A 27809-nucleotide genomic window follows, 5' to 3' on the forward strand; every position below is an offset into this window, starting at 1 on the left:
GATACTAGTTCATTAGCATCCGGCCAGTGCTGTTCGTCACCTTCGCCCGAAGAGACAAAATAGTCATAGTATGAAGCGCACCTTTGTAATCTGCGCATGCGCATATCTGATTTTTATAATATGCGATATGTTTGCTTTAGTAGTAGCGTGTGTAGTTAAAAGGTCAAAAAATACCCAGAAATAAGAAATTCAGAGCTGTTGAATATAAAAAGAACGAACTAAATATTTTGAAAACTGTAAAAGTAGTTAAGGCCTCTGATTGACAGACGGACAGACGGATTGACAGACAGAGAAAGTGGCTGCAATAGCAATGGCGCTAAAAATACCTACACAAGAAACACATTGCAACAACTGGTGTTTAACATATTATGTGATATGTTTGCCTTTACCAGAAAAGTGTTTGGTTAACATTTCGAACAAGATAAAGCGCATTTTTTAACCGCAATAGCTTTTGTTTTGACATCACGAATGGATATATTTCTTGCAGACGTCTCAATCGCCCTTTGTGAGTACCCTCTTCAGACAATCCGTTCTTGAGGTAGTATAAGGGAATATACCCGATCACGATAAGAGGTCGAGGAGGAGTGCTATGGTTGGTAGAAATTAATTCCTCTCGTTGAGACCTTTCATTAGAGTACAATGAGAGATAAAATTAATTTTTAACTTAACGCAAACAATAGCACGTTTTTTATTTCTTAAGAAATTCGCTAAACATATCTATAAATAAGAACGTTGACATTACGCAATTAATGTGTCAGCGTTATATGGTACCAAATGCAAAAATAACGAACTAAATATCTTGAAAACTGTAGGAGTACTCGGACGGACGGACGGAGAAAGTGGTCATAATATCTCTATATCTATGGTTAAAATTTCAAAACAATGTCTCCCAAGTTGCCAGTGTACATGGCGCTGTCTGCACATGCGCACATCTCTTTTTTACAATAAATAATAAAAAATAAATAAAAAAGAACAATATGCGATCTGTTTGCTTTTACTAGAAGCATCTTTAGTTAATTTCAAAAAATATAAATAATAAAGTTGGAATTGTAATCGTAAAGATTTTTCTTGGCGCAGGTATCAGAGCTATAAACTACCGAATTAAAAAAGAAGGAACTAAATACATCGTGTTCAAGGTAAGGATGCCTATCATGAGGATTTCCGAAACCATAAAGGATACGACAATGGTCAAATTATAGAAAAGATGCGCAATTAAAGAGTTATTATTATGCTTTAAAGAATATCAGAAAATTCCGAAGATATGCCAGAAAAACCGAAACTTCCCGATTTCGTTTTATTTTTTTTCTAATTTGAACACATGCAACAAAAAACTCTTTCTCATTGCCACTTTTTGAACTCTCCAGGGCACCGTTGAGAGATTTTCAATACAACGTTTCGTTTCGGATATCATCATCAACTTAATTTTTTTACATGGTCTGTAAAAAAGTACATCCTGTATTGAGTAGCATTTTTTATTACAAATATAACGATGTATGGCACATAAAAAAGCAAAAGTTTAAAACTGTTGGTAACGCCGTAATCGTACGAGAAGTTTTCCATTTTCCAGGAAATTTATCTGATAGGTATTCTCGCAGAATTATGCCGCTGTGGCCGGGTGCACCATCCTGTTGAAACTAACAGTTTCCAATTTTTGTTTTTTTATGTACCATATATCGTTGTATACGTAATAAAAATGCTACTCAATACAAAGTATGTTACGGGTTATATAAAAAATAAAGCTTACGATGATATCTCCGAAACGAAACGTTGTATTGAAAATCTGTCAACGGTGTCTTGTAGAGCTGAAATAGTGGCAATGAGAACTGCTTCTTATTTTTTTTATCTGTTCAAATAACATCAAAAAAAGATAAAAATTAATTTAGAAAATTTGGGTTTTTCTGGGATAACTTTAGAAGTAATCGGAATTTTTTAGTTTTGTTTAAAGCAGGTATGTCAAACTAATTTGTCGCCAAGGGCCATTTTAAGAGTTCCACATACAGCTGCAGGCGACATCATAAAAAAGTTCACATTAAGAAAATTTTGATTTTTTATTAATAACATAAAAAGTAGGTATGCAGAATAATACAATAAAACCAAAAATACAAAAAATCATAAAATCATGAAAATAACACCCTGTATTTTAACATCAATTTTTTGCATTTCTTTTTCGTGATTACATTGATGAATCATTCTATCTTTTTTTAAGTTATATAATCATATTTTTCAAAATGACATATTTCTACCGCCAGTCATTTTTATTGATTGACATCGGCTGCCTTAGTTACCATGTATCAATAAACAGAACAAAATCTCCATGAATCCATGGCCTACCATTTAAAAAAGTAAAAAAATAAGGTTTTTATTAATTTTCATCGATAAAATTAAAAAAAAATATAGGTTGTGATACATCAATGTAATCAGGAAAAGGTATGAAGAGCAATTGACCTTAAGATATACAGGGAGTTTTAAAAGATACCAACTTTAAATCAAATCTCAGAAACGGCGATCCAAAATTTTTTTACTACGCCGCTGAATTCTACGTAACAATATCTAACATAGCCAGTTTTTAGCGCATTTCCACAAAAAAAAAAAAAAAAGCGCTATTGTGGCCACTTTGTCCGTCCGTCCGTCCGTCCGTCCGTCCGTCCGCTAACTTTGCGACGCTACTAGTTTTTTTATCTTAAGAGCTATTGTTCTACTTTTTTCGCTATTTGGTTCGTTATGGTGTCGAGTCTTGTACCAAGGAAGGAATTTTTTCTGTACCGCTTACAAAAAAAGTTATTGTAAAAAAAACAAAAAACCGTTTTTCACATGTTCCATAATTTTACACTTTTGCCGTTTATTAACGATCCTAGAGATCGTTTATAATTTTTCATTGCTATCTGTCGCCTGCCGGTTGGTCTCTCCGTCTGTTCCTTTGTCTGTCTGTCCATCTATCTGTCCGTGTGAACGATAACTTGGTTTAGAAATGTCCGATCGCTTTTACATCTCCGTTAGTTATGAACTGAATTGCATGAAATTCAATATGGGCATAGATTTAGCCATATAATACGCAATGCCAAAAGTTGAATCGAATCGATTCAAAATTCACAGTGCCCTTTTCGCATCTCGACCATTTATAAACCGAATTGCAAACTTTTTTACTTATAAAAGTATTTGAATGAAATTTGATACATAGGCACTTGGAATAAAGGAAAATCAAACGCCAATTTCAAAATTTGGTTTTGCGCATGCGCAGTGCCAACTTTTTTATTTATGGAAGAATTTAAACGAAATTTGATACATAAGCACTTCGAATAAAGGAAAATCAAATGCCAATTTCAAAATTTGGTTTTGCGCATGCGCAGTGCCAACTTTTTTATTTATGGAAGAATTTAAACGAAATTTGATACATAGGCACTTGGGATAAAGGAAAATCAAACGCCAGTTTCAAAATTTGGTTTTGCGCATGCGCAGTGCCAACTTTTTTATTTATGGAAGAATTTAAATGAAATGTGATACATAGGCACTTGGAATAAAGGAAAATCTAGCGCTAGTTTCAAAATTTTATTTTGCGAATGCGCAGTGCCAACTTTTTTATCTATGGAACTATTTAAGTGAAATTTGATACTTAGGCGCTTGGAACAAAGGAAAATCTAACATTAGTTTTAAAATTTAGGTTTGCGCATGCGCAGTTCCAACTTTCTTATTTAGAAAAGCATTGAAATGAAATTCTTCGCATAAACTGAAATTGAAGTAGCACGTCAACAATGGATTGCCCATGTGCAACCTATCTTTCATATTTGTGGGCGGATTTTTACGATTTTAACAGAAGTTGCATCTTACAATTGGGAAATGAATGCAAGTGGAAATGCGCTTTATGTAAATCGTTTACGATTACTTTTTAACTTGTTATCTTTTTTCTATCTTACATCGGTAGTAAGGTATGATAACATTCCAAAAAGTCAAACTTTTCGTTTTCACCCTGTATCTCAGAAAAAAACGTAGCTAGATTGGTTCTGTTTGGAGTATAATACGTTTCACCAAAAGTGGCAGAGAGTCGCGAAAACCGCAAGTCTCTGCCTTTAAAAACACTACAGTCTCAACCAATTTAGGACACACGGTACAATTAAATTTTATAATTTGCAAACATCGTTATGGGCCGCAAGTTGCAAAACGGCGGGCCGCGTGTTTGACATGCTTGGTTTAAAGCATGATAATAACTCTTTAATTGCGCATCTTTTCTCTAATTTGACCATCTTCGTATCTTGCCTTCAGAGACAACCTTATCTTGAACACAGCGTATATTGAAAACTGTAGTAGTGAAGTTCTCGTACCGACGGACGGTCGAATAGACGCACGGGCGGACAGAGAGTGATTGCAATGGCGCAACCAACTTCGTTGAAAAATGCGCTAAAAAGGCGGGTTATTTGATTCATCTGTATGTTTAGAAACTGCAGGTCTCAGTTTTCATTTATCGGTAATTTTACGCTCTAACGTAAGGACCACTTCTACCTTTGTAGGGTAGTAGAGAATGCTCAGATAGTTTGGTTTATTTCCAAAAATTTAGCTGGTACGTTTTTAACACAATGCACATGCACACTTGACATTTAATTTGTATCTCTTCAATTCTAAAAACAATAACCCCAAAAATAGGGTGTAGCCTAGGGACTGAAAGACTCGGAGAGTCGGAAGTGATGCTAAAGCATAAGGTTACCTTAATGAAAAATTGAAGGTTACGTGAAAGTATTTTTGATCCCATAATCTTTTGAATTTTTGAGTATTGTAGAAGGCAGGAAAAATGGACACCAGATGACAATAACCACACTAAATGCATAAACATATTCTCAAATAGTACTATTTCAACCCATCACGTCCACAGAAAAAAAATTGTATGTACTACCTACATTAATCTACACTTAAAAAATATTTGCATTTCGCCAGATTTTAATCAGTCATGACCTCAACTTAAGTGTTTTAAAAACATGTCTTTATTATCATTTCATGTACGTGTTACTTTGAGAACATTGCAGTGACAATTTTGAAATGAACCCGATTTCACAGAAACTATATAATCGCGGCGGTAATCATACGCTAGTTTTGAATAAATCAATTCTTTGTGGCGTACTAAATGATGGTATTATGGTGTAATTTTTATTAATCTTTCTTTGATTATATCATTTAGTTGTATATCTTATCGTAAGTTCGTTGTTTGCCCCATAGAACATGGGTTACTTGAGGTTACACTATAAGATTTTTTACATATAATTCGATAATGAGGTAATCTGAATATCTAATTAAATGCGAAAGGTTAAGACACAATTACTTTCTAATAAAACTAAAAATACTTCCTGCTATTATACCGATTCCTTTCACACAGTCCTGGAATAATGTGTGCCTAATTTGGTATGAGTATGTTTACCGAATACACTGTTGAGTAACTAAAAAAAGAACACTTTTAATTAATTTGTACAATTACTCGCCTTTTTTTATAAATACTCAAGCCGTTAGATTAATCGCCGTCTATCCATAACATTACATAAAAAGCAGCTAGTCGATTGCGTGATATTTTACAGCAATTAGTCTGGCCAGAGTTCCATCAACTTTAGATAGCGGACTCCTGCTTTCGTCTCTATCTCCACTAAGGCAGCAGATAGCAGCCGCGGCTAATGCGATCTGAAGATAACATACATTGAACTCATGAAACTTTTATAAATCTGACAGGCGATAAGTCAATGTATTTACATGAGCAAGTCACTTCCTTAAATCTTTCTTCGACATGATACAGACTTTTGATATCGACTGCCAAGTGACATGCGATTCGCATTGAAATCGCACCCTCACAAGTTTCAATTTACTGAAAATTTTGCTCTTGGGAAAGTACCTCTTACAATACTAAAAATAGTCATTATGTGTACGATATCGTTAAGATTTTAAGTGGCAGTCGTTGAAGATTCGTATCGCATAAAATATCAGTTTATTTTTATAATTGCCAATCATTCTCTAAACAATTGCAAAATTCCCTTTGAGTATTCCACTTGCTTTATCCTCTATACATGCAATATGGCGATTAGACGTTAAAAAATGCCATGTCGTGTTTCTGAGGTTTTCAAAATTGTAATGGCCTCTAAAATATGCAAGAAAGCTCGCCAAGAATACTACGTTTTCCTCGAAAAAGGAAGCACTTTGTATTTGAAAAAGTTCAATTGAAGCTCGTAGGGTAAAAAAATTAAATTTCAAAACGACGAGATCAGCGATAGTGAGGGAGCAAAACTAGACCCCTGAGGAACGCCCCATTAATCTCAAACGCTGCTGTAGTGAGCACATACAAAACATTCATTAATACGCCGAGATCAGGACATGTTTGGGTCTTTTTTCGGTTTATTGACGTATTTGTGACATAAGTGTAACCCAAAAGAATTTTGTCTTAAACTCTTAACTACATTTTATAGCGGGAGAGAACAGAACAATGTATTCAAGGGCGATTTTGCATATTTAGAAAACCCGACTTAACATCACTTACAAAGATTAGGGAAGGGTTGTGACGAACTCGCCTCAGCTTCGCTCGGCAATGAGTAGTAGGCGCTTAAGAAACTGAGGCTATTCAAAATGCGTTTGTTTCACAGGGGAACAGGACAAGGACATAAGATGTTGTTCATAGTAAAGCGGGTCGAAGGCGGGTTAGGACCTTTGTAAGGTAACCATCTAAGCAATCTTTGAAATGGTAGTAATTTTAATAAGCCTAGGAGTTTTAGAGGAATCTAATTAGGGAGTTTTAGAAAATCATTTGATCCTGGAAGTATTGAGAACCTTATTGTTAGAGTAATTTTATTGTCCTGGCGGATATAAGATTATGGAAGTTGTTATTCATTCGTTACCATTTTGTTCGTATCTCATAAAAAAAGAGATGGAAATTTTGAGATTTTCTAGTACCTTAGGAACCCACAAGCAGCTTAGAAATATTGTTGGTCATAGTAATCATTTGAATTGTTGGTGACCTGGATGTTAGAAACCGGGGTTCTTACTTCTTAGGAGTACCGAGAATTTGATGCATTTTGGAAATATTTTCTCTATGGCTCTTCATTACATTTTATCCTGGTAATCTGAAGGATATTGGGAAACGATAATAGAAACTGACGATCTTAGAAATCAAAGTATTCGTACTGCGGCATGTGTCTAATATTACGAAAGTCTATGTATATTGACCGTGCGATTAAATGTACTTACGTTGAGCCCTGCAATTTTGGTGACCTTTTGATCCCCAATTCAGTAAGGATCTTACTCGGACCAAGAGGAACCTATATGCCAAGGTTCAAGACCTTCCATTCGAGAGTTATCGTGCGCACAGATGACCGCAAAGACAAACGCGCGATTTCAAGGACCTGTCGGGTCCATAAGAAGATATTGAAATTTCATAATGTAAGTATTGCAATCAGCTGCTGTCAGTTTAAGTATGGAGTTTCATTGGTGACGGAGAGGGTTTCATTGGTTGATTTGAACTACGTAACGCCATGCATTCCGTAGAAAATTGTAACCAGACAAGATATTTCACTAAAGGAAAAAACGTATGCTACACCACTGGAAATTTTTTACCGGGAAGTGCAGACGTGCTCGCCTCGCTAGTGGTCGCGCGTAAAAGAGAGTATGGTTTGCCTTTCTTCAAGCGAGAAAGGAAGATAACGAAGTTTTAGCTGAGGCGGCAGAACGTAGACTGCTGTTGGTAATGTATATGTGTTTGATTCGCAAATATGAGTACGTATCCTTTAGTTTCCTTTGCAATTGCTGTAATTAGCATCGGATGTAGGATAATTGTTTCGCATTACTTGCTGGTCGATTTATTAGGGTGTTTGCTTTATAAATTTGAATGTGCAAGGTTAAAATAAGTTAACAGTTGAGGTAAGTCGTAAGTGCCGTATTTGGAGGTAGCATAGTTTAAAAAAAAACATTAATCTATGGAGGTTGGAGGTAGGTAGCTTTGTTTATTTGTTATAGATATCAGATACGTAATATTTTCGCATGTACGTTCCATTGCAAATGGCGCTTCATTTCCGTTTTAAAAATTACGAATTGCAATCGGTTTGGAGAATTTCTATTTTGCTTAGCTAACATTAGCATATTTCCAGTACAGGGTGGATTTTAATATTAAGAGAAGGTTGAAGATTAGTACAGGGCGTTAATACAAGTTGTCGTTGTTGATGCTTAGTAGATAGGGTGGAATTTTCCACAGGTGCGGATGGCTTTCATTGGAGAGTTGTATACAGAGTGTTTAGATAATTTAATGTATCTTGAAGATTTTGTACGTGGTTGGTCTATGTGTAGGTTGATAGTGTGGAATTTCCCACAGGTGTATTACGATGTTTGCCGTCGGCTTGTGCGATGAGTCGGGATGTTGTTCCTTGTGCAAGCGTAAAGTCTTTATTGAATTTGTTCTTGCATTGTCATTAATCTTTCATTGAAGATGCATTTGTTGAAAAATAACATGATTGGTTTTCGAGGCAAAATAGAAGGGAACAACCCCCTGGCCTCAGTGGTGTGCCTGCTACTGATGCGATTTAACGAAACGGGCAGGGCATGTGAATGCAAATCATTCCCTCTGAGCTGTATAAAGCGGCTCAGTAGGTTTCTTGAGTAGTTTTTCTTAGACTTGACCCATCTGTTCGAAAATGTTGGCTAACCGAACAAAGGCCTCACAAGGAGCTTCAAATGTTGCTTTTGTTCTTGTGTAGAGACTATGTTTATGATTCTATTTTAACTGTAAATGATTTACACCTGGCTAGAGAACCCGGGCCTAGAACCACCTTCGCTTGACCCGGAAGTCAAGTAAAATTCAATGTTATATTTCCACTCTTTTCCTCCTCTTTCGTGCTGCAATAAACTTTAAAGGCTTATCACTATGACTATACAAGGCAATGGTATTTTGCTACGATCGTATTATGCATAAATGTCAAAAGTGATAGATGCTATTGGACTACTGTTATGTGATGGGTCTCGACACCATATGCAAACAATGTATCCCTGTATTATATAATGAGATGGGTTATGCCGTAACCAAAGGCGGACGCCTGAACTGAAGCCACAAACTGGAAACTCTGCATAAACCATGAACATATTCCTATATATTATATCAATCAGCCAAGTTATGTAGTGGCCAAAATGGCAGGCGCCTGAATTCTACCCGTATTCTTCGTACCGTGAGCCCTTGGGATGAATGTCGAGCTCCGTTACATAACAGTGTTAGAAATTAATTTCATTTTCGTAAAATATGGTGGCACAATATTTTAAATTTCGGTTTTAAAGTCATAATTATGCGAAAGATAAAATTCCCTGATATTGTCATACGGGTTGCAAACTATTATAATGTAAAATTGTAAAATGCAAATTGAAAAAAAAGTGAGTACGTATTGTGGAAGCTTTTCATTAGCTCTTTTTTCCTTGCTTGTAATCAATGAAGTCCCTAGAGCTATTCTCGTGTAATTAAAAGAGGGCGACTCTGATTTGAATTTGGATTTGATTGTTTTTGAAATTAACGGTTTAATCAAATTTCACTCACCCCATTTCTTGCGTTCGATCCTTAGAGTGACACACGTATCTTCGAGCAACTCGTTTCACAACACAACGTAGATCATACCACTAGACAGGTTTTATTACTTGACGATCATGAGCCATGCGCAGTCGTTTCTCGGCTGCATCCGAGGTTAATTATATACACTGTGTCCAAGATAAGAATGTCTATTAAATCAACTTAATTTTTTTTATAGAGTCCATAAAAAAACTACATACTGTGTTCAGTAGTTATTTTTTAATTACGATGCAGCGATGTACGACATACAAAAACAAAAGTAGGCAACTCTGTTGGTGTCAACGGGACGGTGCTCCCGCGCATAAAGTCCTAATCGTATCAGAATACCTATAGGGCAAATTTCCTGGAAAATGGAAAATTTGTCTGGTCGTATTCTTGCACGATTAGAGCGTTATGCGAGGGTGCACCATCCTGTTGAAACCAACAGATTCCAACTTTTATTTTTTTGTTTATGCCGTATATCGTTCTATTTGTAATAAAAACTGTTACTCAATACAGCCCTTACTTTTTGTATGGGCCATATAAAAAGTTGATTATGATTTCTCCGAAACGAAACGTATTGAAAATTCCTCAAGGGTGTCTCATGGAGTTCAAAAAGTGGCAATGAGAAAGTGTTTTTTTATTTTTTGAATCTGTTCAAATAACGTGAGAATGCCGATTTCGTTTTTTCTGGCTTACAAATCAAGTGTTACCGCGTTTGTCAGAATCAGATAAAATTTGGGCTAAGTTCTCATGATAATTGTTAAACAACCCTAATACGATTGTGAGGCGAAAAGGACCGATCAAACCCTAGTGCCGGAGACACATAATCAGGATTGAGCAGTGTGATGACTCATCAAAAACAAATTTTAATAATTTTTGAATGACTGGAAAGAGTGAAAAGTCAAAACTGCTTTAAATGCGTAAATATTTGCACATGCTGTAGGTACTTATCTCAATGAAAAGTATTTCGTTGACGTTCTCAATTTGTGTAGTCTAGTTTATTATCTTGATCTTCTGCACAGACAATTTTTTGGAAGTTTTCTGTCCATATGGGCACAATTTTGTATTTATTTCAGTTAAAAATCGAAGCGAACGAGTAAGTTTGAAAATTGCCGTTAAATACGCGTAATTTCTTTATGGGCGCTATTTTTAGGCATAAGCATAACAGTGTTTTTCAAAGTACTTGATGTGCTTTTTAGTTTTTATCGCTCGGTTCGAGATTAAATAAGACCGCGCAACATATAACAGAAGTTAAATGAGTTTATTCTACCATCGTCAGTGTAACGTACCTATTTTCTATCATGTTAGATTATCTTTTATCGCTGTTTACAAAAGCCAGATGTAGTTTTCCATTAAATACTTTATCACGATTTAAAGTTTCCCATTTATGGTTTATTTTTATTAACGGTTATGTACAAGCCTTTTGATTATCTCGTATCTGTTTCATCTAAAATGCCAAATGAAATTAAAAGTACCTACGCTCGTTCAAGTATGTACGTACTGTTGAAAATGGAATATTCAACCTTCGCTATCGAATGCAGAACGGGGAAGTTATCTATTGGCACCGGCGTAATCAGAATTACATGAGGACCTATGCGATGGAGACCACAATGATTTATTATTTTTATCTTCGGCTTAGAAAAAAAAGTGGCGTAGATTACCTGGGCCCTAATGATCCTCCATTACGAACTCCGGGGGCGTATGGAAAAACTCTGGAAGCTTTCGCGCGCCTAACCAATAATTTCCGGTATATTGTCAAAAACTAATTTGTTTTCCATTAAACAGGAAATTTATTTCTATTATTTTATAATTTTGAAATCCTCCTTAAACGCGCACGTTCATAGATAGGAAAGTATTTCGACTTTTATTATCCTTTTCCAGTAGCGGTACGAAAGAAAAGTGGGAGGTAACGTAATAACAACCCCGCTGGCAATGATAAGCCAGGATCTGATAGTTACGGGAATATATCATATCACAATGGCATAGCAAAAATGATTATGAGAGATGTTCCTTCCTATATCGCGCCAACTCGGTAATGTGAATCACGCTCTGCCGGTTCTTACATTTGCTTCTTTAGAGACTGATTTATACATTTTGATGCAAATACATTATATACACGAGGAGAATCGCATAAATCTTAAAAGTTAATACGAACCTTTTATTCAATATTGAAAAAAAGGGCAACGGAAAACGTATTACGTTTTCTTTATCCCACAACAAATTTACTACTAAATAAACTTTAACCTACATTTTGAAAAATGGCTTACGCCTGATAACGATATTTTTAAATATTATTCAGACAAAACCGAGACAGATCTTGGGCAATTACATACGATAACTTTCATTATGACTCGGAATTGCTTATTTTTAGATTTTCCAACTTGAAACAAGACGTAGAACAAACTTTATTTACAGGTTTTATCGTCGATTTAATAAAAAGCAACAGTGATTATCTTTAATCTTATCGTTAATATAAAAATTTCCGTTTACCACGCTTTTAAATGCAGGAATACAATTTAAGGTATGCGCACAAAGCCGGCATCGGGATCGGGCAGACGGTTCTACGCATTTTTTAATAGGGTATATCGCACATAAGTTATAGGAATCGCCGGAAAAAATTGAGTTTAGTTTTAAAACGTCTTCGAGCGGTGAAGAAGTGGCCTTCGTTCTGGAAGAAGAAAAGTTTCAAAAAACAAGACTGAGATTAAGGAAGAATAAACTCCTAAAGCGGATTTAAAAAACTACAGAGCACCTCAATAGGCTTATGTTACATGTGGTACATATAGGGTTGCCGCCTTTTAAATTCCATAAACTCGAACGTAAACTAGGAGATACAATTCTAGTTATTTATTATACAACACGATAAAGGGATGTTTTAACCATTGATTGAATTAATTTTCACGAGATGGTTAGTTTCCCTTTATCGTCGAGTAATAATACAAAACTTTATTTTATAGCGGAATCCAGGTAATTCATTTCGACGTCCAAAATAGCAAGTTTAGGTTTTCCCTTCCTTGGTAATCTCGTCGTTTCCATGGAAACAATATTGTATTTTGTTTTGAACTTCATTTTATTTCGTGCCCCACGTTCCATTTTTATTAAGAACGACAGAGTACATTGCACTGCACAATGATTTGTTTCATTACCCAGTACCCTTGCCGTTAAAGTGATCCCTTTATCTACGGTTACGGTTCAAGAGAGACTTAGCTTACTCATTCAAGCCTATTGAAATGTCAATTTAAGCCTGCTACAAAATAAACATACTTTATTATGATTTATTTTCAAAAATAAAACGCAAATTACAGTTTGTAGTTTATTGCACTAAGAGTCTACAGAGCACCACATACCTACCTACATATTTAATTTATTGGGAAAAATTGGTACCTATAGTGAGTTATTGAAATTGCTCGACGTCACGAATTATTGAGATATTCCCGGACATTTTCATCGCGTGACCGGACTCGGGACAAACTTTTAAAAAACCCGGACTCTCCGGTTGAAAACCGTATACAGGTGGCATCCCTAGGTACATAGCTCAACCGTACAAAGCACTAAGCAACCAATGCGTACCGTCCGCTGCTGTTGAAGACAATTTGAAGAATTGCTGCCGCCGATGTACAGGGTAATCAAAGTTGATCGTTAGTATAGGGGCAACTCTTAAACTAGGTACATGATAAAAAACTCGATTTCTTTTTATCCCATTTTCCAACTCATGTTGGAAGGTACTATTATGGTTACTTTATCCGTCCGTCCGAGGCCTACTCCTACAATTTTCAATATTCGAAGCCTGTTCAAAAAATACGTAGACTGATGTCATACGAGGACGGATGAAATATAAACGGGATTTTATTTTTCCACAGTTTTCTGCTTTGGAATGTATTTGCGCCAGTGTACGGGCAGCTTTTTGTATTCCTGTCCCAATCGTAAAATGAACAGGGTCACGTCACCAGTCAGTCGCGCAGAACTGCACCAGACTGTCATCTTCAAATGGTGGCCCTTCTAAACCTTCTTTAAGAAAATTCCGGATTCATAACGCTAAGATTGTTTAAATTAATTATCTAAGCGTCTTTACGCGAATGGGGAAGGGCTCTAAGCCGCTTTAGGTAAAGTTATTTGCATAGATTCATATTTATGTTTCGTTTTAGGTTATGCCATATGTGTTAATTTAATTACCTATCTTTGTTTAATCTATAACACAATCTAAAACCCATCTTTTATAATGTAATTTTCTTCCTTTTCGCCCATCCGAATTCAAATAGGAAGGTTAAGTGTAAGAACAGATTGCATTATTTTACTGCTAATCTGAACTTCGCCTTGTACTAACTTTATCTGTTGTTTATTTTTCTTGTTTTTTTTTAATAAAGGCAATATTATTATTATTATTATTTATTAATGGGATACGTATTAGGTCTAATTTTTGGTATTGCAGTTTTTGGATACATTTTTCTGGGGTGATCGTATTAAAGAAGTACCGTGTTTTGGATGAAACGCAAACACTCACTTTCGAACTGAAGACCTATCATTAGCTGGAACTTATCTATTACACAACATTTGTGAAACCTCGGCGATTGTTTCACCAGAAGACCCGTTTCCCCTGGCTAGCTGTGACCAATTTCCCTTTCCTTCTCGAGGTTCGCTGCACCATGGAAAAGAACGGTTGCAAGAACCCTGTCAGCGACAGTCGCGTGTTGCCTTTTAGTGGTGCTGCCTCCCCTTTTTTATACCAAGCAAACACTCGCTTATTCTCTATTCGAGTTTGGGAAACAAGAAAAAGTCAGAAGACGCGAGGTCAGGTGAGTAGGGTGGATGGGGGAGAACAGTCATCGCGCGTTAGCAAAAAACGTAGGATTTCTGACTTTCTGAGGGTAAATGGGCTGGAGCGTGTAACGGTTGTCTGAACATGTAGGCATTTTGGCCAAGTATGATTTTTGCCCGTACTATGATTATTGGTTTGATTAGTTTTCGTAAACTTTTGGAATGTGTATGATTTGAGATTTTCTAATAGAACTATATCGCCAAATGGCAATTTTGTAATTTGATTGGCACTTTAAAAGTTGTTTCTGATGGAAATCGGTTAAAAATCGGGGCATCCCTTTGGTTGGCTTGCAGAAAGCAAATTGGGGATTGTCTGGATGCCGTTTGAGGGGAAGTTGACATTTTTCTACATCATTACGCCGTAATTTTTTTAGTTACTTACGAATATTGCAACAAATCGTTCTTGGCTAGTTTAATTTGAGTCATCCGTTTCTTCGTGAAGGTAAGGGTTATTCTGAATTTGTGTCTGATTGTTTCGATGTTACATCTGAGGTTTATTTGCAGCGGTTATTGTTCCGGGAGGATTCTTCGGAAAGGGGTTTTTGTTATATCGTACCGCATGAGGAACGTTGGGATCTGGATTTGCATGTAGCTGCATTCGTAGAAAGGAAGCCGTGTAATTGATAGAGTAGCCACCGTTGTGAAGAAGCTGTCCCACAACTATTAACGAGAGATCGGGGCAGTCAGTCAAGCCGTTTTAGTGATTTAATCATACCGTCATCGGAGTCAATTGTTTGCATTCTTTCTCCTGATTACATTGATGTATCACAGCCTATACTTTTTATATGATTGTATATTATATCATATTTTTCAAAATTTGGAAATGACTTGCTTCTAACATCATCAAATTTTTATTGATTGGTCTTAGTTACCATGGGTACAATAAACAAAACAAAATCTTCATAAATCCATGGCTTACTATGTATTTAAAAACCGTAAAAAATAACGTTTTTATTTTTGGTTCATGGTTAAAATGTAAAAAAATATAGAAAAAGAACGGCTGTTTTTTATAATTTCCTCCTACAATTGGACTTTTCCAATTAGAAGGCAACGTATACCTCCTACCGTTCAAGAGTACAACAAAAATTTTCCATTTTGTAAATTTTCTACTGAATTTTTATTTCTCTTTTTGGATTTTTTGCACTTTTTGGAATCCTTTGAATTCTCTAAAATATTCTAATTTTTTGCAATTTTATGAATTTTGTAATACCTACTGTATTTTAAAATTGATTACCTCCTCAATTTTGAAATACGAACTTTGGTCCCACCTTTGTTTAGACGACGGAACAGAATCACTACAGCCGTTAGTGCCCTTTTTTTATGCTTTCGAAAACACTGGTCTCGATTGAAATATTTTGGACTTTGGGTTTGTATTTACACAGGTAGGTATTTACATTCTTCTCGCATCCATAATTTTATGTTACATAATTTTTGTATGTATGTAACACACCATGTAAATCCCTTTTTTTTGTAATTTTGGATACAGTGTGTTCTCGACAGATACGGATTGCACGGGATACTTTGTTATTATGAAGATACCGATTAGGTAAATAGGTCAATTTTTGTGTGCTATTTAAGATTATAAAAAAATAGTTTTTTAATGTAATGTCGCCAAGATGGCGGTTACGAACATATCAATTGTATGTTACATAAAGTGTTTAATCTCTTCATAATTGAACAAAGAATAATATATTATCAAGTCGATTTTAATCAGTCGTTTTAATCAAGTAGGTTAAGTAGTCGATTTATTTTTTAATCTATCATAGGTTGCCTTTCTTTGTTCAAAACAAACATCACATTTCGCGATCTAAAGATAACCTATGATGGAGTAAATAACAAAATAATTAATCAAATTTGATTAAAATTGAAAAATAATGGAGTCAATAAGGCACCCATTATAAAAGAAACACTTAATCGGGTCCATTTTTTAAATTTTCTAAACAGAGCCTTCATCAGCACACAAAACTGCAAAACTTTTCCCATTTAACCTAAACTCTATCTGTACGACCGATATACTGATGTATCAATCACGGCAACAATTTTTTTTCCTAACGAAATTGGTGCAGGTGCAGCGATTTTAAGAACCATTATATAGAAAAGAATGGGTTAAGTGCAAAAAATCGAACCACACCTATTTTCGGTGAGTCAACAGTGAAAGGTGTAACAGGAACTCGATCAAAAAATAAAAAATTATTTGGTGGTGGTTTCACAATGGGCCATTTATTTGGTTTTCGTTGTGGCTACCACTCGTAAATTGGGAGATTTCAAAAAAGTAACGCAAAAATTCGAAACAAAAAGAATTAATTTACATGAGAAATTTAACAGGTCAGAAGTCAGTAGCTTGTTCAAATGACATTCCACCATTTAGTAACAAATAAAAGGCTTTTACTAACGTTTTTGGATATGCCGATTTAAAATTCGACGAAAAAAAATAAAATTTTTGGGTGAATTTTCCTGAATTTTCCGAATGTTTCTAATTTTTTTTAAATAATCAAATATAGCTAAACGTTTCTTAATTCTCGAAATTTGTGTGACTTTTTAATTTTTTTCTTATAACATGAGAGAGCCCCTTCCGATTTAGTAAAATTTTTTAAGATTAAGAAATCCATTTGACACTTTTGTTATTAAATTCACAGAGTGTACATAGCAAATTTTGTGAAATTCTTGAGAAGGGAAAACACCTCTGAATTTGTCTACACACTGGCTGGAAGTTATTCAATTTTTCTGAATTCCTAAAATTTTTGTGTTTTAATTTTGAATTAAATCATTTTTGAATTTTTTTAATTTCTTAATTTTGATTCTTTTTGCTATACTTTTTTTGTGATATTTTGTATACTATCTGTCACAGCGCATTTTTTAAATGAAATATACCAAATTTTACATATTCTCAAACTGTACAGAAGTCTCCTTGCAACGATATATCATATATCACAGCTATCTAATCAATTAAAAATATAAATCGATAATTAAACAACAAATGCGCGCCTAACTAGAAGTAGATTAGAGCTTTATTAACATAGACGAGGAAACAAATGCAATTATTTCTATTTGTCAGATTCCAATTTAATAATGTTCCTTACAATACTATCTTGACAATATAGGGCATCAGGCAAAAAAAACAACATAACATGAACAAATGATGTAGAGGGTGGTACAAATTCATGGCCCACCATTGGGATCTCCGTGACGGTGAGATATACAGTGTAGGTTAAATGATTGATGAATTTGGAATTTGTGAAAAATCTTTGAAAATAACAGAAGTGTCACAGAAAATTTCAAATTTCTTTTTCATTTCTCTTAGCTTAAACGGTCGGAAATGGACGGTTTCCGTTAGCACCTTCTATGGGCCTACTTTTTTTCGGAGAATTTGAATCTGTTATCATAATTTCCATAACACGCTAGATGTAGATTATTCTAGAAGCTACAAGCTATCACTTTCTTGCCTATTTTTTATTGACGCCATATTGAATTTTCACGGAAGATAGTGGACAACAAAAGATTAATAAGGACGTGTCACACTATAGGGTAAATCTGAAAGGTGACATTCTGATTTTGGCAAAATATGTGTCACAGACAAATTAGAGTTGTATTAAGTTCAAGTTTCGAAATATAAACAATTAATTCGGCTAAATTTAGCACTATGCATTCTATTCTTGAAGTAAATTTGTGCATATTTTGATAGAAAATAAACTTCAATTAGTCAAAAATAGAGCTCAATAAATAAAATAATATCACTCTCTTTAAAAAAATGTAAAAATATACATGCGTTTCTTAAAAATATTTTTCAATTTTTGTTTGGCGATTGTAAACCTGAGAACAGCATCCTCCATATTTGGTAACTATTAATCGACTTCGTAGTGACAATAATAAACAGCTTAGTAATAGTGCTCGCAGCACTTAGAATACGCTGTATGTCTATTTTGGAGATATGGAAGAGGGAGGTGCGTTCAAATTCTCCCAAGCTCTCCAAATTTAGTCTAGGTAAGATAACAATGTCAAAATTTAAACATTTTTAATTAATGTAAAATATAATCTTCGTCTCTTCACAATAATATTATTAATCAGATCCAACAGCTATCTTTACTGCTTTAGTAGTATCGACACAATTACATTTTCTTTAATTTGGGATTCCCAAACTCAGATTTCTGAGTTTTTACTTCTGTTTCTTAAACACTATTCCACTAGTTCTATGTTCAGGCCTAACCTATCATAAGGTTCTAAAAAACATACAAACATTCCCTGAAGTTTCGACAGATAAAATACACACTCAAAAGCCTCAATTCCCGGAATTGGAATGGAAAATACGCGTTATCTATGATTCAATTTCGAATCAGTTATCATCAGGCGTCAAACACCAAGGGCCCATGAAATCCACGTTAGGTATGATGAAACGCATTATCAGCACAGAAAATGCCCAATAAAACCTATCTAAATGAAAATATAACACTAATAAAAAATAATTCCATAGGTTTGTTATCTTCAGTGTAAATACATGAAGTACCTAGGTGATTTTTATATGAGCTCTATTAGTGTTGACAGTATTACCTTGAGCAATTCCTTATCATTTAATCAACGGCAAATCAACACAGTTAACATTTAAAACAAATATTTTATTGCGGTAAACAGGGAACCATTGTTGATAGATTTATGTATAGGTCCGATATACGTCGAAGGAAATATACGAAAGAACAACACTTACCCAATTTATGACGGAGTTTTCTGCGCTTTTCCAGAACGTGTCTATTCATTATAACTTCCACAGGTCCAATTTTGACGGGATATGTAACGTCCAACATAATGTAAACTCGATCGGAAAATTTATCCCGAAATTCTCACAGTGGCATTTAAATAAAATGTAATTGCACAAGTTCATTAAAAAGTATCGAGGATACTTTCACTAACAAAATACACGATGAAATCTCGTAGTCTGAGAGCGAATGAACCTCATCGAGGTGTTTAACAGCATTATCAGCGTGCATGTTTGTGATAACGCGATATGTTGGTGATAGTAGTGGAACTTTGATATGATCTGTTCAAAAGAACGTTTATTCACATAGAAATTCGGTTCGTTTCGTAGGGCCCCCAATATCGAAAATGTAGGAATCGAGCGGTTTATACGCCGAGTTCCGGTCGACGTGTGAGCAGAAATGCCATCGCTATTTCGCTACATAGGAAACAACTTGGTTGTGATAAAGAAATGATAGTGGGTAGTAGATAGCCATTACTAACCAAGTACAAGATTTTTTAAGATACACCATTCACGGTCTCGTTATTTACGTATACATTTAGGAATTGAATTTTGACCTATTCCTTGAGATAATTTATCTTAAGATTACATCACATGCTAAGAGTGTGGAGACTTGGAGAGGCAAGTGATCAAAATCTCTTATCATCTTCAGATATACGAATCTATCGTTTATTCCCGGTACGAAAATTGTTTGTCACAAAAACATGTAGATCTATTGGTCCAATTAGCAATGTTGTTTGTGCGTATTTCCTGCCGAGCGGAGTCATAACTTATCATCGGTAAAACCTCAATTGGATACGCGCTTTTTTATCGATCTTTGTAGAAATCTAGAAAATTTAAATGTACACCAAATAGGATAACGGCGTAAAATGAACTACCGCGGCCAACATCCACCATGACAATATGTGTAAATTGCACACTGTATCCCAATATATTTTCATAAACTGTTACTTATTAAGAACTGATGAACTTCTATGAGATAATATTTCTTGCCTATTTTCGGCAATCGGTAGCTGAGACCTGTCGCTTGAATCTGTTCCTGCATTTTAGGTAACCACTAGCTAGATGTCAAAATCGTGACGTGTTCACCAATTCAATTGGGAAAACAGCTCGATGACGTAGAGGTAATTTTGACATTTTTAATAACCTATTCACATTTCTTTAAAGGGTCTAGCTCGTATTGCGGTTCTTGGGTCTAATCAGGGTTCTGAACCGTCGGCATCACTAGGGGAAGGGAGAACCTAGTACATGATTGATGGGCGATGTAAACTTCTTACATGGTAATTGGCAGCACAGTAAGGGGGTGACCTGTTTGATAGGCCGTAAACGTGCTGTAACGCAGACAGATGTAGATACAAGAACTTTGGGTTTACAGGGGACGTGTAAGAGGTCAGGTTGAGTCTCTTTGTTATAAGAGAGAGAGAGAGAACCAACTGAACCATAGGACTTGCATTTATATCGGTAGACGAATCAAATTTTACCTAATGGTTGATGTCTGTTTCAGGAAGCTTTAGCTTAAAGATGGCAGAGGACGCAACAGGCACTTGTGGTCTGCTCAGCCTATTTCTCGACTCAGAAGAGGCTCCATCTACCAGGCAGTTGGCGGAGTTGATTGAGTCGACCTGACGTTGGGCTCCTTTTCAATAGCTCACATGAACACGAGTTGGGAGGTGTCTGATGTGCCGTCACTTTCTGACCAAAGGCACATTCTTTTCAAATTAAATCTGACATGCCACTGCGGTCTCTGTTGGTTTCGGACTATCCGATCCACTGTCTGGTATGTTGCGAAACTGTCAGAGCAGTTGGATACCTTGGCTCTGTCGGAAAGTAGAGCAGGTGGAAAAGGGTGGCTGCATTAGTAAGCAACATATGAGGACAGCTGTAAAATTGGGCCTTTTCGAGAAACGAAGAAAACACCTTGGTGGAACTCAGACCTTGAAAATGTACGTAAGAAGGTCCGCAGACTCTTTAATAAGGTCACCTGCCTGCAGACTGAGAAGATCTCAAAATTGATCAACGCAGGTATAAGGACCATATTCGAAAGTCTAAACGAAGATCATGGAGGACCTTCTGTAGATAGAAGCTTTTCCAGAAGTTCAAAAACTTCGTAAGATCTTTTGAAAGACCCAAGGCAAAAAGTAGGAACATTGAGATTCCTTGCGGCAAATATACGTTTACCTCGGGTGAGGATCTCAGATGTTTCCTGAAAACAAACTTTCCAGGCCCTGGGGACTACGTACCTTCGGACCCACCAGGAGGGGCTCAAGGTCTCACCAAATCAGTAAAATATTTGGGAATTATCATAGACTCTCCCTGATCTTGAAAGCGCACATTGAGCAAAGAAGAAAAAAGGCCACTGCATGTATATGGGCATGTAGCTTTTGGTTGTACATGGGGACTTAAATCCTCGAATAGTATATTGGCTTTACACTGTAGTGATAAGACCACGAACGGTGTACGCTGGGTAAGGTAGAGACTCGCCTGCCCAGGAGTCACTGGAGCCAGGGAAACCACACCTTTACACTTGGCCTTTATACTTAGCTGTGGAGGCAGAAGCTCGGAAGCTTTCCGTGCGGCTAAACGATTAAAGGTACGTTTCCTACGAAGCGTCTGACGCGTGCGTCTGACGCGGTGTGGCTTTTTCACATGCAAATGGAGACGGCGGCCGCATGCAGGTTAGAACATGGTTCCATTGCTTTCTATTGAGGCGGTGCATTGCGTCAGCCGCATTGCGTCACGCTTCATAGGAAACGTACCCTAAGACGAGTGTAAGAATCGAAGTAACCTTGGGCAGGGGCGGATCTAAGAGGAAACCCGATCCCCTCCCGTAACGAGCTCTGAACCTGGTTGCAAAGGAATGGGAGTAGACCAAATGGGCCTTTGGTGTGCCTAGGTGCTGCCTGGTCAGGCCCCCCTTATGAATAGAATAGAAGTACGTTGTTTTTTCAACTGCCGAACGTACAACAAAATGGTAGTTTTTGGTTATGCCTTTTCTCATTTTGTAAAGCGTCTCTCGAAGAATGTGTTGCTTATCAAGGACATCATGTGGTCATTTTCACCTGGCCACTCATATCACTCAGACTTACTACCCTAAAAAACTACCTCGATAAACATGTGATCTTGAAGAAATCAAAAATTACGTTTTCAAAATTCGAAAAAAATTGCAATTTTTGGTCGGGTCTCAAAAATGGCCAGAATCGCATGAAATTTGGTGGTTACTAAAGGTTATTTAAGAACCTGCCAGCCTGCCTAATGCGTAACTGACCTAAGAAATATAAAAAAGCGCAACTTGATTAATTTAGACGAGGCTTATTCAGGAATTCAGGATCGGTACACTACTTGTTATAAGGCACCGAGACGTTTCAGTATCTCGGCAACTTCGGAAAGAGTAGTTGATTTCCACAATTGTAGTAGGTAGCGTTCTTGTGGTGAGCGACGTTTAAGCATTAGAGCCGCACCTCTTCCGCAAACACACCCCTCCCACTGTGGGCGGTGGGGTGTGGGAAGCTTCGGCGAGTGAGATGGGGAATAATTGCAATTTTACATTTCTCACTCAACGATTAGATGTGGGGTACGACAATGTGTCACTCCAGTTGGCTTCCAAACATAAGAATGATGATGAATTAAAAAATGTCATTAAAACTACCCCCTATGACACTTCTCATTAAAAAATCACGTCGAAAAATGTTATTCAACAACTTGAAATGACTTAATTATATTATACAAGTATAAATTGTGCACAACTCTTGTGCAGATAAAGCGCTTGATGGTTATAATGGGGAGGGAGCTCTTTCCACATAAACCTATAAAACGGACGCCTGGTACACATTCAAAATCTACGCTATAGAGGGTGATTCACGTAGCCTGTTCGTTATATATATATATATATAATCGCGTTTTCGTCATAACTATCATATAGTTTGATGCTAACAGACAGACAGAAATAAAGGCTTTCACCGAAAAATGCATCGATTTTTGGTTATTTCACTTTAAAACTTTCAGTTTTGGCGTTTGGCGAATAAGAACCAACCTCCGTTTGTATTGGGTCTACAGATACCATAAACCAACCATTCTGTTTGTTTTTTATAAGGTACAAAAATGGCTTTTGAGACAAAATACTTACTTTTTGATTTATTCGCGAAAAACCATCTAAAAACGCGGGATTTTTGGTTTCATAAATGACACCTTCACTCGCATAGGTATAGGTAGAAAAATATTGACCTTTAGAACAAATAAAAGTCAATCTGCCTATTCGCGAACTATTTTTCACCCTTGAGAAGAGGTGGCATCCATCCCCAGGATAGAAGCTACTCCAGTACACCCTATACGAGGGTGCTTTTATCCCGGGGATGGATGCCACCTCCTCTCGAGGGTGAAAAATGTTTCGTGGATAGGGTAAGGAAAATCTAAATTACTAGAGCTCAATAAATAAAATAATATCACTCTCTTTAAAAAAAATGTAAAAATATACATGCGTTTCTTAAAAATATTTTTCAATTTTTGTTGACCTTTAGAACAAACAAAAGTCAATCTGCCTATTCGCGAACTATTTTTCACCCTTGAGAAGAGGTGGCATCCATCCCCAGAAAAGAAGCTACTCCAATACACCCTATACGAGGGTGCTTTTATCCGGGAATCGGGGCTGTTTGGCGTTTTACACTTACCCACCACTAACTACCATCGTCACCGATCATCACTCAACAACGTGGAAGTTCCTTGAATATAAAGAGAACATGCCGTACAATAAGACCACCCTATATATCTTGTAATACCCAATTTCACAAACATAAAATTCGAATAAATTTTTATATTCAAAGCAATGTAATTGTCATGGTAATTTATAATGTAGCGTTCATTAAAGTGACATATATCTGCCGCAAGATATAATGACTTTTTGGCACACGACTGGATCGCATCTTTGAATCGGTTCCAGTGGAAGAAGTTAGCTATTTTATAATGAAGGAGAAATTGGGCGTGGTGGAATGACACCGAATTTTCGCTCGCCCTGTGTATATGTTAAAAAACGATCAACATCTCTATCTTAACCCAAATTGTTATCTAGCCAGTTTAGATACAGATTATTATTTTAAGAGAATATAGCACTCGAATAACAAGGTTCTAATTTAAAATTGCAGTGAAAACTGAGAACGACTGGAAATAAGCTGAATACACGATAAATCTGAAAACTTTATCGCGCACTTCAATCAATACGTACAATCTACCTCTCTTGCATGAAGGTTTCATGTAATAACTTTAAAGTAAATATGGAAAATTTTCTTTGTCATTTCGTGTTTTTGTTGTTATCTGGCTGTAATATCAGTCGTTCCCAAGGTTCTCGTAATCTCACCGAATAACATTCCTATCTCGCTATCACTGGACCCACCCTGTTTACACCCCTAACTGACACATATTTCTTTTTTATGTAACGCTCCAACGTGAAAGGTGTAGTTGGTAACGCGAGAATACCATTATAATCCGAAATTAACATTCACACGTTATACGGATACCCGAGCTAATTTGAAAGAAAAATTGCGACATAGATTGCTTAACGCCGATTATCAATCGTTCACTTTGTCTTATCGTTCGTCTTTGTATTCAATTTTTATTGTGTTTATCATTTACGTGTACGTTTCGAGGTAAGGCGTAGTAATTTACGATTTTCCTGATATCGTATGCAAACAATAAAGGTGCGTTTCTACCGTACCCCGATCTATCATACATTCCTATCTGTACTTTGAAACCCTAACCTTTTGGTTTCAAATCATTCTTTTCGAAAGCACAATTTGCAGGATTGGAAATGGGAAATGCAGTGTGCTCCAACTGAAACACGCATATAGGGATGCGAATGGGTTTTATTTCTTCTGTTCTTCGGTTTTTTGCCTTTACCTACTGTTTAATTTTTCGAAGAGACTGTCTTCTCCAAAAAACAATTTCCGGGCGGTCCATTATCAATGACATGGTTTTTTCTTTTATTACTTTAATGTGATACAACCTATATTTTTTTATTTAATCATGAACCAAAAATAAAAACCATATTTTTTACGGTTTTTAAATAGTAGGCCATGGATTCATTAAGATTTTGTTTTTATTGTATCCATGGTAACTAAGGCAGCCGATACCAATCAATCAAAATGGTTAACAGTAGGAGCATGTAATTTCACAATTTTGAAAAATATGATAACAGTAATATAATATATAATTATGTATATTAAAAAGTGTAGATTGCGATACATCAATAGTCAGAAAAACGAATGCAAAAAAATTGCGTTACTTTGGGTCAAAGCTCAGAAAAGGTGACCCCACATTTTTTTTACTAGGCCACTGAATTCTACGTAAAATATCTAAATTAGGCAGGTTTTACCTTTTTTATAACAAGAATGAGTCACAGCCCACTTTGTATCCAAATGTTGATGAAAATATTCCAAAATTTCTGGCTCATTAACTGTTGTTTGTATGTTCGCACTTTGTATGTCGTGTTTTGGTTGAGACCACAGTGTATCTTAGCTGTTGTTAAAGATTGAGGCTTGCGGTTTTCGCGTGTGCCACTTTGGACTTTTTGAAATGTTTACCATATCTTACAACGCATGCAATATATTTGTAAAGGATCGCAGCTTTGCTTTTTCTTGGTAATTTTCACGAGATTGCACGGTTCACGCAATCCAATGGAAAACGAATTTGACTATGAAAGATAATTAACTCCGAGCAAATTGCGAAACCTGATGCTGGCTTACGTCATACTGTTTATATACCGTCTACCTTCCTAGAAATGGTCCACGAGTCAAATTCGCGTTGATTTTACAACTTCCGCGGTCCGGAATTCACGATTTATATCATTTGCAACGCCCTGCACGCAAAAAGATGTTCCTTCGGCTTTACCACCGATATCATTTTTTATTCACGGATGGTCGATTTCACTTGTTTGTTCTCTTGCCGATACGGACAACCATTTTACAACAGATTTCCCTTATTTGATTCACCGCTTGAAGCTAACCACCCCGCGGCTTTGCCACAATCTTGCTTTCAAAAATATACGCACCATTATGACTTCGCATCTGTCCTACCAATAAGATCCATTTCTTTTCGCCAACCACATTTTTAGAACAGCAATTTGCCAGATTCCGCAAGTTCTGCCAGAAACTTCTACTGCTAGAACTGCTAGAAGTCTCGGCGTCAGCGGTTCTCAGGCCCTGAATAATAGCAGATCTGAATCAGCCGGACGTACGTACTAGCCAGGGCCGCCAGCGGAAACCATTTGAAATAAGAAAGTCTTCAACTGAGTACCAATTTCGCAGCAAAAAAACCAAACGCACCAATTTTGATGCCAAAAAGTGAATTTTATACATGTTTTTACGCCTACGTGGATTTTGAATAAGATATGTAATGTGTATTTGATGCATTAATGTGAAGGAATTCTCCCTAGCATTACAATGATAAACTCTTCAACACGTAGCTATTAATAATTGTAATTAAATTATAACGGAGCCGCAGAGTATTAAGCATTCAATCAATAGTTCAAACAAAGAGAAAATAACCTATAAAAACTACAACAAAAATACAGTCGATATTTTACTATGAATCCATACAAAAAACAAATATAAATTGTGCATAACTGCAATTGTGCAGATAAAGCGCATTTTTTTTACCGAAATAGCTTTTGTTTTGACATCACCAATGGACATATTTCTTGCAGGCGTCTCAATCGCCCTTTGTGAGTACCTCTTCCGACAATCCGTTCGTGAGGTATAAGGGAATATACCCGATCACGATAAGAGGGCGAGGAGGACTATGGTTGGTAGAAATTAATTCCTTTCGTTGAGACCTTTCATTAGAGTACCATGAAAGATAAAACTAGTTCCCCCCCCCCCCCCTCTCGCCCACCATCCCGTACTTTGATAAGAGGACAGAAAGAAGGGCAATAGTTAGTAGAAAACGGTTCCTTTCGTTGAGACCTTTAATTAGAATACAATGAGACAAAATTAATTTTTTACCCCCCCTCAAACCCCGTTGCTCACTGATCTCGTAAAAGAGTCGCACGGGACAGTTATAGTTTGTACAAATCAATTTATTTGTATAAGACCTTTCATTATAATACTACCATGTAGGGTACAACATGTGTTAACCCCCCTCCCCCCCTTAATTTTCTAAAGTTTAACTTGCTACCACTAAAGGCATGCGTATGCAAAATCTGAGACCAATTGGTTGTCTTATGTAAAAGTTTTACATACGTTTTACTTTCAAAAACAGCATATAATTCGTGGGGGGGGGGGGACTTTTAGACAGCGAAATTTGATGGCCGTCTGGCACACCGCACACCTTCAAGGTATAGGCTACCTACTGCAAAAAATTGCAGGACTCTAGAACCATTCGCATTCCCCTAGAAGTAGTTCGAAACGGCAGAAGTGGGTCCGGACGGACAGATGGACAAAACGCGAACAATACCACATTTTTTTTAATTCTTAAAAAATGCGCTTTTTAATTTGTTCATTAAGGAAACATTAATTTAAATTGAATGTTTAATGCTTTGTATTTCTGTTAGTACTGTAAAGTAAATTTTATTACATGCTTTATTTATTTACAATTAACTATAACAATAAATGATAATTATTTATTTATCAGTCACATATACACAATTTATAACAGGGCGAACTATCTATTATTTCGGCAATCGGCGATGAAATTACAACTGTCCTGAAACGCAATTCGATT

General features: G+C 36.2%; 1 protein-coding gene across 2 annotated transcripts in view; it reads right to left on the reverse strand.

Annotated features, from left to right (window-relative positions):
* The window catches only part of LOC116159346 (zinc finger protein ush), a 170214-nt gene that overhangs the window by 59272 nt on the left and 83133 nt on the right, over window positions 1–27809 (reverse strand). Inside the window, exon 1 of one of the 2 annotated variants that reach the window (XM_031472302.1) lies at window positions 19056–19568. The exons of the other annotated variant lie outside the window; for it this stretch is intronic. Within the exon in view, the coding sequence (XP_031328162.1) occupies window positions 19056–19152 (97 nt within the window). The 5' untranslated portion in view covers window positions 19153–19568. Of the gene's footprint in view, window positions 1–19055; window positions 19569–27809 lie in introns of those variants that run through there. 2 annotated transcript variants of the gene reach the window in all.

The sequence above is a fragment of the Photinus pyralis genome, unplaced genomic scaffold (assembly GCF_008802855.1).
Source record: "Photinus pyralis isolate 1611_PpyrPB1 unplaced genomic scaffold, Ppyr1.3 Ppyr1.4_LG1, whole genome shotgun sequence".
Classification (NCBI taxonomy): Eukaryota; Metazoa; Arthropoda; class Insecta; order Coleoptera; family Lampyridae; genus Photinus; species Photinus pyralis.